General features: G+C 31.8%; 1 protein-coding gene across 1 annotated transcript; it reads left to right on the top strand.

The window, feature by feature from the left end:
• Positions 1-3,348: 3,348 nt before the first annotated feature.
• LOC106752875 (cell division control protein 2 homolog) lies at positions 3,349-11,460 on the top strand. The gene is made up of 8 exons (XM_014634647.2): positions 3,349-3,610; positions 3,723-3,907; positions 4,679-4,799; positions 5,503-5,676; positions 6,406-6,569; positions 9,745-9,832; positions 9,910-9,963; positions 11,045-11,460. Exons 1-8 carry the CDS (start codon positions 3,602-3,604, stop codon positions 11,132-11,134), a joined length of 885 nt encoding a protein of 294 aa, XP_014490133.1. The 5' UTR covers positions 3,349-3,601; the 3' UTR covers positions 11,135-11,460.
• The last annotated feature ends 5,354 nt before the right edge of the window (positions 11,461-16,814 follow it).

Genomic DNA, 16,814 nt, shown 5'->3' with positions numbered 1-16,814 from the left:
ATATTGTACCTTTTTGAAAGTAATAAAAAATTAATTTTATGATGCTAATGGTTATACTTTCTCATTTTGATGCAAGGATTATATTGTATTTGTATGAGTTAATCACTAAAATTGATCATTGACTTTGATACCATTAATAAATTTATTGAGGCGAGAATTCATCAAAGAGATACAATATTAATAATGCCTGAGTTTAATCCACATAAGAAATTGACATCACTTCCAACCTAAAATCTAAAGACAAAGAATTCATGAGTCTTTTACCTTATATGTTGCTTAATTTCTCATTTCTATCCAATATGGGACTTAGAATCACACTTGGATTTCCAGTAATCTTCTTCTCAAGGGTGAGTCCCTTCAACATTGGTACACTCCCCCTCGAGCAAAAACATTCCAAACCATGAGTGCTCCTTTCGCTTAGTTGTTCATCTTAACGGGACACACTTACCCGAACCCTTTGTCAAGAAGAATTTTGATATAAGGATCAAATTGTACTCGTATATCATTAATGAGTCTTTAGAGATGAGGTTCACTAGGGAGATAAGCAAGATAAGACATGAGCCCAACCAACATAAGAAATTGACACTACTTTCAACTCAAAACCTTAAGGCAATGGGTTTATAGGTTTTCCTTCTTACATGATGTTTAACTTCCGTATATTTACTCAATGTTAGACTTAGACTTAGACTTGGATTCCTAATAAGCCTTATATTAGTTTTTGTAAATATTCTATTACTTTTTAAGTAGTTGATACTTAAAAGTTACAATTTTTTGATAAAAGTATATATTTTTCAATTTTGACCTAATTTTGATAACCTAATTTAACTTATTCTACAATGGGTTAATTTGAATTAGGTTTAACATAAATGATACATAAATCTAATTGGATACTCTTTTAATGAGTTTGATAATAGATTTACACAAATCCTACTTAATATTAAAAACATGTAGCGAAATGTTTAAGCATAAGACAAAAACTAAGGGGGTGAATTGGTTCAAGTTAAAAATTTCTTCCTTTTTAATAGATTTTTGCTTTTAAAAATTTCTTTAATGAAACTGAAAAATTACTTTGAATAAAAGAAAATAAACAAAGGAGAGAAAGTAAGAGAAAAATTACACAGGTAACACAAGCTCCCTTTTTCCAAATAGAGAGTTTCACTTAGGCACACAACTCTAATACTCTTAATGAAAAGCTTTTTTTAAGTTATGTTTAAGTTAATTATTTATAGACTCTTGCATTTGAAAATTAGGTCTGAAAATTAAGAGTCACGTTCGCAACTGCCACTAATAATCGATTATCATAAGTGATAATCGATTATTCTAAAAACATTTTCAATAATAATTTCTTACTAATAATCGATTATCATAAGTGATAATCAATTATTCCAGAAACATTTTCATATAATAATTTCGTATTGTGATAATCGATTATCACAAAGACTTTTATGAAAAATAAACATTTTTTCTGAGTGCTTTACGACTTGGGTTCTACCTATTGATTCTTGAACTACTAAATTAATTACAATACACAACTTACAAGTCTTTAACAATTAATTTATTAAGTCTTCAAAGTATTTCTTGAAATCAAACGCTTCTTTAATTTTTCAACACTTCTCCATGAAACATTATCATCAAAATCCTTTATTGAAGCAAGATGTTCATTTTCTTCTTTTTGCTAACACTTAATCCCTCCCAAGAACACCCTAAACTTAATTGCATTAAATGTTAATGATATTAAATCTAAATGACCTTTTTAATATCTAAAAACTTCAATTAAGTACCCTTATTATAAATTCCTTGAAATAAAATATTTCATTAAGTTTTCCTTATATTTAAGAAGAGATGGTTATCAAAATAAGAGAAGACCTATTGAAATTTAACAAAACGTCTAAGTGAAATAATGTTTAAAAACATAAACCATCTAGGATATTAAACGCAAGTAATAAATATTAAAAGTATCCTAAACGATAGTACACATATAATGCCTAAACGACTAGGATCGTCTAATGCCTTATTACATGTACGTTGTAGTACTCTTTTATCTATTGTGGTGTGCTCTCTTTTTCTGTGCAGATAATATCAATACACTACCTTTATTCAAAAGCTGCTTCAAAATAAAAAGAACGTTTAGAGACATGAAAATATTCTAGGAATGTTTTCTTCATTCTTTCTACCCGTCTCTTTCGTACACAACACAATTACCTTTGCAAGACGCAACATAGCTTCTAACTTAATACAAAAAGCTACATCTCTACAAGAAAGTCAAAAGCTCTGAGCAACTGATCTTTTTCAAAGAAGCCTATATAAAGAAGACTGCATAAAAAGAAGAATCAAGCATCAAGAATCAAGAATTATCTATACATAGTCTCTTGCTGCTCTTCTCTCTAAAGCTTCCATCGTCTAATGCTTTGAAAATAGAAAAAGTTCTTTACAAGTTTTTCATAATCTCTTTGTATTTATTTCAAATCCTCTCTATGAGAGTTACACATTCTGTTATTGTAATCAATAAAGCACTTTGTTGTTTTCATTCAGAAGTGAAGTAAAATGTTTGTAAGTTTAGCTCAGTGAAATTAAATTGTCTAATCAATTAAACTAGTTAATATCAAGAATGTTTATACTCGTCCTAACCAGTTATATACCATAAGCAGTTAAACTCGTTGTAATTTTTTGTAATTAGTGGAATCCCTAAAAGAGTACTTAAAGAAAAATTGAATGTAACTCAATTTGGAATAAACTAATATAAAAATAAGCATACCTTACTATTTTTGTTTTTCAAAAATTTTCTCTAAACACTGCTTTAAATACTTAAATATTTAGTACTTTTTACATATCATCTAATCCTTGGAAAAGAAATTAAACACTATTTTAGAAAAAGATTTAAAATTCTATTCAAAACCTCATTTTAGTGTTTTCTTGTATTACAAAAATCATACAAATCATCGATGCATTTTTTTTTTCTAATTCAAATAAAACTTAATCCTACCTAATTAAAAGTCAATGCACTTCTTTGTTATATGTGTTGTCATTGCAACACCAAATAATTAAAAATTAATACAATTAAATAATTTTAGGATTTATAAATTTGTAAGTTTTTCACAATCCTTACCATAATTTATGATTTTAACTACCTTAATTAACTGAAAATATGCTAACATTCCCTGAAACATAGTTTTTTTTTTTTTTTTTTTTCTTTCTTAAAACTTAAAAAAAAAACAAATATTCATGGTTGAATAAATGCTATTTCAAATGTCAACTAAGAACTTTAAGAATTAGTTTTGAAAAGAAAGAAAAATAAGTGAAAGTAACATTAGGTGTGAAAAAAAAGAAGAAAAAGTAAAAAACAGTTGAAAAAAATTGTTGAATGCTGAGAAGAATAGGGATGTGAGGGAAGAAATTGATAGCCAGCATAGGAAGAGGTGAGAAAGAGAGAGGCCATAGTCTATCGCCAGAAAGGAGGCTGCGACCGAGAGAACAACTACACACACTGTACCTCTCACCGGTTCTTCCACTTCTAACTTCTTAGATCGTCTTCTTCCTCGTCAAACGTCTACGGTTCCTCTTTCCTCTTCGGCGATTGTCAGAGCATAAGAGAGCTTGTTTCATGGAGCAGGTTGGTAAAAGGCTCTGCGTTTTGAAGCTTTACTTTTAGTTTCAGTTCGTCTTAGAAATACGAAAATATCCGTGCTTCTTTCTCTCTAATCTGTGTATGTGAATTTTTTCAGTACGAGAAGGTTGAGAAGATAGGTGAAGGAACCTACGGCGTTGTTTATAAGGCTCGTGACCGCGTCACCAACGAGACCATCGCATTGAAGAAGATTCGCCTGGAGCAGGAGGATGAGGGGGTTCCCAGCACCGCCATTCGAGAGATTTCTCTCTTGAAAGAAATGCAGCACCGCAACATTGTTAGGTATATATCTGCAATTCATGCGTTTTTCACGAATGTGGTGGTCGTCGTTTGAGCAATTCATGTGCTCACTAAGAATATTATATGGCTGTAGATAGAAATTAGGAAATTAGGAAGATTATTGTTCACTACGAGTCTCAATGTCTCAACACAGTGTTCATTTTGTGGTGTTTTATTCTGCACAGAGCACCAATGTTGAATAGTTTAATTAAGAATTTCAGTTATTATAGATGACAGAGGTGAAATAGGAATCTGATTATTTCGCATGGCTAAACATGTGTTGGATCATGTTGCTGTTGATTTGTGCCTCTGGTAATTGAACTGCATACATACAATGATACCATTTCGTGTTATCCATATTCTTCACGGTTTTGTCCGTGTCTTTGGACAAAACCTGTTTTTGATACTCTTTTCCTTTTGACTAATTTTAATATTTGGTCAACTGGTAAATCTGTCTGATATATTGTCTGACAAACTGTACAACTGTGAATTTTTCATTTAGGTGACATGCATAGATGATGTATAACTGTACTTAATGTCCCTGTGGTTCAGTGTCCCAGCATAATTTGCATTGTTTCATAAGATCTACCAAAGACCTACTTGGCGGCTGTTGTGTATGCCATCAAAATTAGGATCGAGTGGCCCCAGAAAACCTGTTGACTATAGTTTCTTAAATTGTTTTGCTTCGTTAAGTTCATCGCTGCTGTCCTAATGTTATTTTTCTCTCTAGTCTCTAGTCATTTCCTTATCATCATTGGCAAATTGTGGTAACAGGTTGCAGGATGTAGTACACAGTGAGAAGCGTTTGTATCTGGTTTTTGAGTACCTTGACTTAGATCTAAAGAAGCACATGGATTCATCACCAGAATTTGCAAAAGATCTACGACAAGTTAAAGTATGTGACATGTCTTTTCTTTATAGATTTTCAATCCTTTTGTAACAGAAGTTATAATTATGAGAGAGACAGAAAGAACTAAATTGTAGCCCTCAAATACCTGGTTCTCTTATCCTCTTTCTTTTCTTGGCATAAATTAAATAGAGCAAACGTAAGAGCCAATGGTGATTAAATAAGCTTATGGTTTTGACATAATTATGGCCTGTCAAAATGCAGCTCCATACATATTATGCATGTCTCATGAATTTGTGATGAATTACCAATTATGTGGATAGCAGTCGGTTGGTATTACTTTGTCCATAAAAGTTTGTTTTAGAAGACAAGTGACGTGTACAATAAATTTGGCCCCAGCATTTTGTCTTGGGCTATTAAGTGCTTTTTAAAACTGAAGGTGCTAAAGTAATCCTAGGAACAATGAGCTACATCTACAGGTTAATTATTCTCATGTGTTTCAGTTGAGTATCATGTTTATATATTATCTAAAATAGTGATCAGAAAAAAAAAAGCTTTATTTTGTTTGTTCAGGTCATTACAGTTTGACAATAATGATGTTGAACTGACCTCAAGCTTTTTTATTTCGTTAGAATTTGTCTCCTTTACTCATAGTCCGCCTACTCAATATTGAAGTATATGAGGATTATCATCCTATTATTAATTGAATATATTTTATTTTTATTAAATTTTCAAATGAATGTTTATGCAGATGTTCCTTTACCAAATTCTCTGTGGGATTGCGTATTGTCATTCACATAGAGTTCTTCATAGAGATTTAAAACCACAGAATTTGTTGATAGACCGCAGCACTAATTCACTGAAGCTGGCAGATTTTGGACTGGCAAGGGCATTTGGAATTCCTGTTAGAACATTTACACATGAGGTTTGTTTGCTATATACTAGAGATGGAATTACTCATACAAAATTTTATGATCGAATGTTTTTGAACTCCAATCGTAACTTTGCTTACTGGCCCCTAAGAGGCTAAAATGCAACACATCTTGAACACAGGATTGGTAGTTTGTTATTTCTTGTTCTGATCTAAAGGTCGTTAGTATGTTTTTCCATCTGGCCTTCTCCTGACTCAATATTTATTTAGTATTCAATTGGGGAGAAGATGGTAGAGAATTAAATAAGGTGGTTTGGCCTTGTGAGAAGACTATAGATGCCTGATTGTTGTTGATTTATTAATATCTTTTTATTAATTTCAACTTTTTTTTTTACTAGAAATAACTTGTGATAGTTGTTTGAGTTGTAAAAAGTGATTTTTCTTCAGTATTTTTCAAATTAACACAAGGAAATTGCCTCATTCAACTTTGAAAGATTATCGGTCTTTTTGTATTATCTATCCAACTTATAGTCAAAATGTTTCCTTTCTTAAAAATTTGAAAACTTATTTTCATGAAACATTTAACATGGTAGCATGAGATTCTCAATATCAGTAGCAAGAGTGGTAGGTCCATTGTTCTTGCTATTTCAGCTACATTACATTGATAGATATATGGGAGTAGATTGTTTCAAAGAATATAAATATTGTGAACAGACATAATTCTGACATTAGTACTTGAAACTATCTTATATATTTAGTTATAGTTTTGGCAATTGCTTGCAGGTAGTAACACTGTGGTACAGAGCTCCGGAAATTTTGCTTGGATCCCCTCGTTATTCTACACCAGTTGATATTTGGTCAGTGGGATGCATATTTGCAGAGATGGTAAATCAACGACCTCTCTTCCCTGGGGACTCTGAGATTGATGAATTGTTTAAAATATTCAGGTGAATAGTCTTCTTTCTATAATTTCTATTGTTCTTTGGAAATCATTATTTTTTACATGCAAAGTGAATATTGATGGAAAATCCCAACTTAGCACTATTTGTGTCAACGTTGGAAGATATACAATACCTTTGGAAATCATGGGCATGCGTGAACAATTTCTTTATAGCACTTTTATGAGGAAAACAATAAGAACTTGGAGATGTTATATAAAAGCGTTTCTACATATTAACTAACTTGTGAATTAGTCGACTCTAACTTATTAATAGTTTATTTATTGCTGTATTAAGCAATATTAGGCAACCCATGTCTTTTGCGCCTACATTGATTAGAATAAATAATTTTTATTTCCTTTATTTCATTTTAACAACTACAAATCCTTTATCTATATAAAGAGGTTGTCAGTTGTATATTCATTCAACATAAAAGAAACGTAATATATAGTTCTTCTTGATTGTTTTCTTTTTTTCTACATGGTATCAGCACCGATTGTGTATGTCTCAGAAAGGGCTACCTATGAAAGATTATGATCATTAGGAAGTTGAGTGAAGTGTCACTAAGTAAAGTTTTGTAGGATGAAGTTTGCTGAAATGCCAATTTTTAACGGTGGTAGTGTGATAGGGACTTGGCTGTTTTGAGATGCCCAAGTACTATAATAGGTACTATGAGATGCCTATGTCCCACATTGTGCAGTATGAGATGCTCCATGAGGTATCGAAGCATTTGGTTCCCCCCTCTAATGGCTAGCTTTAGAGGGTAGATTTCTCAAGTGGGATCTTATCAATTGGTATCAAAGTTGATGATTTATTGGCAGCTTGCTTAAGCAAGTGTGACAGAGTGAGTGATGGATCTTTAGTTTGTGGATCCCTTGTATTGAAAGTCTTCTTGACAGGGGTTTAGACACTCTATGTCCATTGTGGTAAACCACAGTGCAAGTAAGGGTTACCATTAAGGTATTTGTGGTTAAAAATGCTTTCCTTGAAGGAAACATACCAATATGAAGGGTTCACTTGAAGAGACTGTTGGCATTCACGAGTGAGTTAAAGTACCACATCATGTAGAAATAGACAAGTTGAGCAACATATAAGTGAGAAAAATTCATACACCAATTGTCTTAGGGTTTTTAGTAGGAGGTGATACCATGTTTCTTTTGTGGTCGACTTGTGGCCTATTGGTGAATATCTCTTGTTTCAAGTTATTCTTGGAAAACTGAGAAATCTAAGCACATGTGAAAATTCAAGTTATATATGTTTGATCACTTGAGAAGTTTAAGCAGTGACCAAATAGTGTGAAAATCCAAGTTATGCTTGGTCAGTTGAGAAGTCTAAGCAGTATCGTAGTTGTGTGAAAATCCATATTATGCTTCATTGGTTGTGAAGTTTAAGCAATGTGAAAATCCAAGTTATGCTTGGTCAATTGAGAATTCTAAATAGTGACTTAGAAGTATGAAAATCCAAGTTATACTTGATGGATTGAGATATATTGTGAATTATGCATTTGTGTATCTTGATTTGTGCTTTATTGATTCATCTTTTATCTTGGGAGTGGATGCGAGTCTTTGCAAGAGGGTCGCTATGGCCTTCTATCTTGGCCTTGGGGGTTATATAGCGGAATCTTGTCTATAAGTAGGATGAGGGCCCACCATAACTTGTTAAACTACCCTGATTGACTTCTAATTAATTATATGCTAATTGAGAATGGATTGTGAGGGTCTTTGTTTCGGTCCATGTACTTCTGGATTCCTTGTTATGTGAGTGCTTTGTGCAAACTTTTGAGAATAGTACATTCATTATTTTTTGCTACATTCCCACAAAATTGTTCCTTACGAGGAGAGATGTCTAACTTTTCCAAGTTAAATTTTTTACTGTGATAAAAGTATCATATTACACTTGTTAAATAATTTACCGTGGTAAATGATTAATATTTATGGTAAAGGTCTCGATTGGGTTTGGGCCAGTGCTAAAGGGAAATAAATCCAAACCAATCAAAATAATTGGATTTGGAAAAAGAAAATGTCTATCGGACCCAAACCAAACCAATGAAGAACTAGTGGGTTGACAACCTATAGATACTTTTGAAACCACAAAAGAATATGTAAAAAAGTATTTGTCATAAAGAAATACATAAACTTATAGAAAAATAATAATATCTCTTGAATTTAGAATAGGAATTATAATGTATTTTCTAATGGGAATAAAATTTACCAAATTTTGGAAAAAAAACATAAAGAATAATATAAAATAAAAGAATTAGTTTGATTTGGGTTGGTGCAGATTTGGAAAATATGAACCCAACAATTTAACAAGTTAAGATTGGGTTTTATCAGTTTGGTTTGTGTTGGACTTGATTGTGTAAAAAACTGAACCTGTTTTGTTGGTTTCCTTTAGATCATTAGGTTTTTTGGATTGACGTTGACCTAATCGATTACACCCTTGGGAACTGTAGATTTCAGCTTTGAAAGACAATTAAGAATACTATTAGATCCCTGTTCTGGGTTTCCCTTATAAATACTTTTTTAGGATGATTCATAGCTTGATTGGATCTCTTTCAGGTCGTTGTAGGTTAAATTGGGCACAAGCCTCAAGCCCCCATGTCAGTCCAGGAAATAAAATAGATAGAAAATTTCCTTTTTATATTATACTTGAAGACCTTGGTACAATGGTAAGGTTGCTTGCATTGTGGGTCACAGGTTCACATCCTGGAAAGGAAATAGCCTCTCCACTTGTATATTCAGTCATCTTTTTTTTATATATGCTTTTTTGCATATTCAAATAATTAGAGCCTCAGTTATAATATATTTGTTTGTTCTACACTTCTACCCGTCGGAGTTTTAGTTGTGTCTGGCCTGGACTATTTTTGCATACTTTTGGTCGGACCATCTACAGTCTACCACTACTGCATGAGGGGTGAAGCCACAATATTGTAAGGTAGGTGATTATTGATCATCTGCCATAGGTGTGAAATGTTTTTACCTGCGATATCTTTTTTAATCAATGCTTCCTTTAAATTATCAATTAATACATGGATTTAAAGTTTATACTATAGAAACTGTTATATATTGGAATCTATATAATGCAAACAATGCATTCTTTTGCTTCCAAACAGGCATGTAACAAATAAATAAACAAAGCTGCATAATGTATGCTTATATTTTGACACATCGTTCCTTGTATGAAGAATCTTGGGTACACCAAATGAAGATACGTGGCCTGGAGTGACATCTTTGCCTGATTTTAAATCAGCCTTTCCCAAGTGGCAGCCGAAGGTAATTAAATAGATTTTATCATTGCCCAATTTTGTTATCACTAAAAATTGAATTTAGTCTTATTCTGTGCTTTGCAGGACCTGAAAACTGTCGTTCCAAATCTTGATCCAGCTGGTCTTGATCTTCTTTCTGTAAGTCGACAATCATGTATATCATTTTTAAATGGGTTAAATATGTTTTTAGTCCCTATACTTTGGGGCGATTTTGGTTTTAGTCCTTCTTTCAAATTAAGGTACAATTTAGTCCTTCAACTTTAGAAAACTCTTTAGTCCTTTTTACCAAATTTTTTTAACTTTATTTGCTGTTTTAAATGCGTTTCTCAGTTAACATTGAAGCAAAAATGTGTCAAACAGTGTAAGCAATCTAAATGCTATAATGAAACGTACTTGAAACAACAAATAAAGTTAAAAGAATTTGGTAAAAAAAGACTAAAACCAGAGTTTTCTATAGCTGAAATAAAATAATAAAATACTATTTTTTCTCCATTATGCTGATAAGATGTGACCTTTAGTTATATATTTCGTCATTAGTGAGGTTAAAGGAATATTTTTTTCTGTTGAGAAACGGCATAAAACAGAAGAAAATGCAATTTGAAGCGGTAATAGTAAGCATAGGTGTTAGATGGTAATCTTTCTCACTAGGTTCTAGATGATGAGAACAACCTTTATTTGCCCCAACAAATCTGATTATAGCTTAGAAACTATTCAAATTAGTTGGAAAGGCCAACCATGCCGAATGGTGATATGTCTCAAATAAATTCTACTGCATTTCATAGGTCGTGATTATCCTTTTCCTATCCTAACTTGAAATGGAGATAGTAATGAATGGCCTCTGGATAGCCACCTTGCTTTACCCAATATTAGTTCTCTTCTAATGACACGAACCAGCTTTACCACCTGTATGGTGTGATTATTTTGGTCACAGTTCATTCATGTCCAGTACTTTATTTAACTTAGTGAAAGGTCCCGTGACATTTAAGCCCCATCTTTATTCATATTTTTGAATGAGCTTTTTAATAGATATTAACTACTATTTTTAGCTTGTATATTATTATACTGGAAAAATGCATACCTTTTATAATTTTTTTTAATATATTGTAATGAAAATTTATAATAATAAATACTCTGATTTATTTGTACAATTTATATAAATAAAATTTTTATTCCAATTGTTAATAGTTTTATGTCCTTCCTCATTTATGTTGTGTTCCAGCGCATGCTTCACTTGGATCCCAGCAAAAGAATTACTGGCAGGAGCGCTCTTGAGCATGAATACTTCAAAGACATTAAATTTGTCCCCTGAATACTTATCTTCAAGGCTGGGGTGTCTATATTAGTAGTATATGTAGCATTTACGCGTTTTGACTCATAAATGTGTGCTACCCTTGTTTTTTTTACTTCAATGCTTAGGCACAGAATCATATTTCATTTATTTGTTACTTACATATTTTAGATTCAGCTTGAGTGTGATCTTATTACCTATTACCCATTTCGTGGTTTAGTCTCCGTGCATTGCAAACAAGCAAATTTTCAGTTTGCTTTGTGTTACATACATACCCACTGATGAATGCTGTATGTAAAACAAGTATGTACTTCCATTGGCACGCTTTTGTAATCTGCTTGCTCAAATGGTTACCTTTATTTAACATGTAATATACCCTAAGAAAAACAAACAACATATAATATACCATATTGGTTTTAGTAGGAATTAATGTTGTATATTTTAATTTTAGGAAACTAATAAAGCAAATCTTTCATATTTTTTTTTCACTTTCACAATGTTTTCTTCCGTTGTTCATTGTTTACATTCAAACGAAGCTTCGTTTTCAACCATCATTGCTCTCACCATCAGTCTCTAATAAGCCACCACACTCCATCAAAACAAGCAATCACCATAAGACAACCTTTATAAATTGTAGTCAATGTTGAAGTCACATACCTATCCAAACCCACTATTAGTTCTTAATAAATAATGCTAGAGCTTTGTTTTGTGTATTATAATTTTAGTTTTAGTAGTTGGAATTGTGAGTTAATACTTTTACATGTACATTACTCTCATTAAATAAAAAAAGTGTAGTTCTTAGAATAATTTTATTTAGCCAAAAACATGACAAAAACATTTGGTGTGGTGTTGAGTATGTTGAAATATAAATTGATTTTGTATTATTGGGCCTATAAGATAAAAGTCTAAGATTAGAGAAAGTCCAAGTAGAATTTTAGAAATTTTATCTAGAATCTGTAAGATGTATTTAGATATATTTAAAATTATAGAAATGTTTTAGAAAGTCCTAGAGAATGAATTATAACTTTTAGATGAATGTTGTGGTGGCAAGATCCTAACCATTGGTTAAGGTTGTGCCACTAGTATAAAAATAGGGAATGGTTGTATCATTTGTAATCAAGCCAAAAAGATTAGAAGCATTCAATACAACAAACTTTTCTTTCTCTTAAAATCTTCCAACCTCTCCCAATTTTAAACACTCCCTTCTAGTCTTTAAAGTTTCCTCCCAACATAGTAAGGAAATGAAATCCTCCCAACAGAGTAAGGACATGAAAATATAGTAAGTTTTCTTTATACAAAACTCTGACATAATATATCATTGTATATGTTTTATAACACAACTATTTTGTTTTATGGAAATGGGGAAACTTAGAAAAAAAAAAGTGTTGTTTTGTATAAGTATTGTATATTTTAGGATTCATTAACCCATTTTGTTTAAATAGTTAAATATTTTAGTCTCTAAATTTGGATGTAAAAGAAATTCTTTCCTTTTTCAAACTTTAATACAATTTGGTCATTAAATTTTAAAAATGAATATAGATATAGTCCTTTTAATTTAATTACGTGATTTTTTGACGTATTAAATGGTGTTTCAAGTTGACATTTGAGTTGTTTATATCATTTAACACATTTTAACTCAAATGCCAACCTAAAACATCATTTAAAATGTAAAAAAGTTGACGTTATTGGGTTCAAAGGACTATATTCATTCATGTTTTAATTTTGGGACCAAAATGTATAAAAGATTAGGATAAGAACAAATTTCAATTTCGCGTCCAAGTTTGGGAACTAATGTAAGAGAGAAAGATGATTTGAAAATGTCTTATTATGCATTGGAGATAAGTATATATACATAACAATATTATCTAAATCAAATATGTAATTATGCACAATATAATTACATAATATATGAAAATATTTATTGTTTCAAAAATATAATATTATTTGAAATCTCTAAGCTAAAGTGATTGTGATTAGGAGTTATTTGGCATACTTGCTCCTAATTTAGGATTTTTATTTTAGGAGATTTATTTCCTTAATTAGGATATTTATTCCTTCTTAAATACCTTTGTACTATTTCTCAAATTATCAAGGAAATCTATTCCACAATTGTATCTCATTTTATAACATGGTATTAGAGTCCTAGGTTCTTTTGGAGCTCTGGTTTTGGTTCTCACCTTTCGTGGCCTTCATTGTTGCATTTGTGTGTAAAGACAATATCGTTTAGAGACTAGACCTTCTAAAAACTCAGGTTTTTAAGCTTAACAAAAAAACATTAATTGAAATATCGGTTTGAATAAAATGTTGTTTTAAAGAAATAATGTCTAAGAGAAAAATATTTTGAAACACCTTTTCTAGACAAAACAAGCTTATACTAACATTTTGTAGACTACATTGTCTGACAAACAAAACTTTATAAACAACATCTAATGAAAGCAAATGTCTTTATTAAAGAATCATCTAATAGACAATATGTGTTACAAACAACATCTAAACGTCCAAACAGACAACGTTTTACAAGCAAGCGTCTTACTAAAAGAAGTGTCTATCTCAATGCTAACACTAAAGCTTAAAATGTGTTTTATTCAAACAGTGTTGTTCAAAGCGTCTTGTAAAATGTATCATCTAACGAAAGGTCGTTAAATGCTATCATTTACAAATAGCTTTCAAACATAAAGTATCCAATGTTTTACACTATGTGATAATCATATGTTGAATGCTTTACTAAATGATGCATTTATTAATGAGTTGATAAATGATAAAATGTTTTCAACAAGCAATACAACTTAACATTTATCAACGTTCAAAATATTTAATGCATGCATGATAAAGTGCTTCGATGCTTGTACCTTGTTCCTGATATTTGTGTAGATCATAAAAGTATAAAAACTTAATCAAAATCACTACACATAAGATAAAAATGTGGAGTGATATGAAAAATTCAGGATATGTTTCCCTTGAAATCTTCTTCCATGACACATCGTACAAGCTATGTTTTGCTAAAGTAGACTTGAGTCTAACTTCTCACCTAAAGAGGCTACCAACTCTACATGAAGTCAACTTCAATGTCTAACGGTATTTTCTTAAGAAAGCTATAAATAGACGAAAGCTTAAAGAGAAGGAAAAAAAGGATAATATAGAGAACTTTTGAACACTCACACAAGCTTGTTGTTACTTTATCCATATACCGTCTGAAAAAAAATTTCCTAAGAGAAAGAACCTTAGCTAAATCTCAGGTTTCTCTACACTATTTTTATCCTTTCTTTGAGAGTTACCAATCTATATTTTCTCTCAACACTAATTGTGTTATACATTCTAAAGAGAATTAAAACACTTTGTTTAGCTCAGTTGAGTTAAACAGTCTAGACAGTTGTCTAGGATTGATACCAAAAGTGATTATAATGCTTGTATACCAGGAATGATTAAACTCAAACTAGATGTGTTGACTAAGTGAACCAGGAGTGGTGCTAATACTCGTTGTAAATTTGAAGAGGTAAAACATAATCTTCTTGAAGATTAGTAGAACTCCTTAAGAGTTCTTAAGCGAGAACTGAATATAACTCAGGTTGAGTGAAACAGTACAAAATTTGAGCTTTATTACTTCAAACGTTTTTCTTAAAGCTCTTTTTAAACACCATTATCTGAACATATCTTTTGACTATCAATCTATTAAAAACCTATCAGACCCTGGTTTTCGAAAAGTTCTAAAAATACTATTCATCCCCTAGTCTTTTCTTGTGATTTCAATGTATTAATCATAGTCGACGACCTTCTTTGCCCTTTTATATTTAGAGTAACAACCTTAATTATTGCATTTTTCAATGGTTACAATCATCAAACCAATTGTTGAATTGCACTAAAAAAAGATTAATTCTACACTTAAAAAAGAGAAGGATTCCACGTTTTCTCAAAAGACTAGAATACTCTAAGGTCTTCAAGCTTCATACAGATTGAATGGAAATTTTTTTCTTAAATGGTCCCAATTTGTTCGAACCTATCTTAAGGGAAAAGAATGTCTTTCTCATCTCCTTGAAAAGGGTCCGAATAAGGAGGATCCAAAGTTCTTGGAATGGAATGAAAAATATTTCATGATCATGTCTTGGTTGTGGAACTCCATGGAAGGCTCCATACAAACATATGTTTCTTAATACAACCAAAGATATTTGGGACTCCATAAATCTGTTGGGAGAAAATTTTAAAGGCTAGAAGGAAGTGTTTAAAATTGGGAGAGGTTGGAAGATTTTGAGAGAAGGAAAGGCTTGTTGTATTGAGTGATTCTAATCTTTTTGGCTTGCATTCAAATAATACAACCATCCCCTATTTATACCAGTGGCACCTCCTTAACCAATGGCTAGGATCTTGCCGTCACATCATTCATCTAAGGGCTATAATTCATTCTCTAGAACTTTCTAAAACATTCTTATAGTTCTAAACTTATCTAGAAACAACTTTGGATAAACATCCTTAGATATTTTTGTACATCATTATAGAATCTTCTAGATAGGATTTTCTAGAATTCTATTTGGACCTTCTCTACTTGGGCTTTTATCTTATAAGCCCAATAAATCAAAATAAATTTATATTTCAACACCTCCTCTTAAACTTGATTTTGTACTCCAAGCAAACTTCTCAACTTCATAAAGACTTCTTTCTTCAGCAGTTTGGTGAAGATATCTGCTACCTGATCATCCGTATTCACGTATTCCATTTGCACATCCTTGTTGTTGATGCATTCTCTAATGTAATGGTAACGGGTGTGGATGTGCTTACTTCGATCATGGAAGACTGGGTTTTTTGCTAATTATATTGCCGACTTGTTATCCACGAAAACCTTTGTTGGCTTCACTTATGGCAAGCTTAACTTCTTCAATAGGTTTCGTAGCCAAACAACATGACAAACGCATGAAGTTGCAACTACATACTCTTTGATATATCGAAGAATGCTCTTCACAGACTTGAAGTGAGTAGTTGTTGGAGCTTCCATGTACCGACTCACGACTCGAATGACATAGAGAATGTCTGGTCTTGTACAAGTTAAGTAGCGCAAACTTCCAACAAGACTTTTATAGAGGGTTGTATCCACTTTTTCTCCCTCTTCATCCTTACTCAACTTGATGCCGCATTCCATAGGAGTACCAACTGGATTAACGTCATCCATCTTGGACTTCTTGAGGAGGTCTTTGGCATAACTTTCTTGAGTAATAAAAATTCCTTCATTTCCTTGCTTTACTTCAATTCCAAGATAATAGGCCATAAGCCTCATGTCAGTCATTTCAAATTCCTTGGTCATATCCTTCTTGAATTCCTCAAACATGCTTGGGTTGTTCCCTGTAAAGATCAAGTCATCGACATACAAGCATACAATCAAAATAACTTTACCTTGAGCTTTGATATAGAGTGCATGCTCATATGGACACATGATGAAATTCGCTTCTTTGAAGTACTTGTCAATCCGAACATTCCAAGCTCTCGGGGCTTGTTCAATCCATAAAGAGCCTTCTTTAATCTCAAGACTTTATCTTCTTCTCCTTTAACTTCATATCCTTGTGGTTGTTCAATGTAGACTTCTTCTTCAAGAACTCCATTTAAGAAGGAAAACTTGACATCCATTTAGTGTATCTTCCAATTATTCTGAGTTGCTAATGATATAATAAGTCCAACAGTTTCTAGTCGAGCAACAGGAGCAAATACCTCGTCATAG

This window comes from Vigna radiata, unplaced genomic scaffold, assembly GCF_000741045.1.
Source record: "Vigna radiata var. radiata cultivar VC1973A unplaced genomic scaffold, Vradiata_ver6 scaffold_48, whole genome shotgun sequence".
NCBI lineage: Eukaryota > Viridiplantae > Streptophyta > Magnoliopsida > Fabales > Fabaceae > Vigna > Vigna radiata.
This window is presented reverse-complemented; position numbering and strand designations above follow the sequence as displayed.

What these genes read in the sequence shown, in the direction of transcription:
- LOC106752875 (XM_014634647.2), top strand. An exon ending in TTAGAACATTTACACATGAG is followed by an intron (nt 5,677 to 6,405) that starts GTTTGTTTGCTA and finishes AATTGCTTGCAG; the next exon opens with GTAGTAACACTGTGGTACAG. An exon ending in TTCCCAAGTGGCAGCCGAAG is followed by an intron (nt 9,833 to 9,909) that starts GTAATTAAATAG and finishes TGTGCTTTGCAG; the next exon opens with GACCTGAAAACTGTCGTTCC.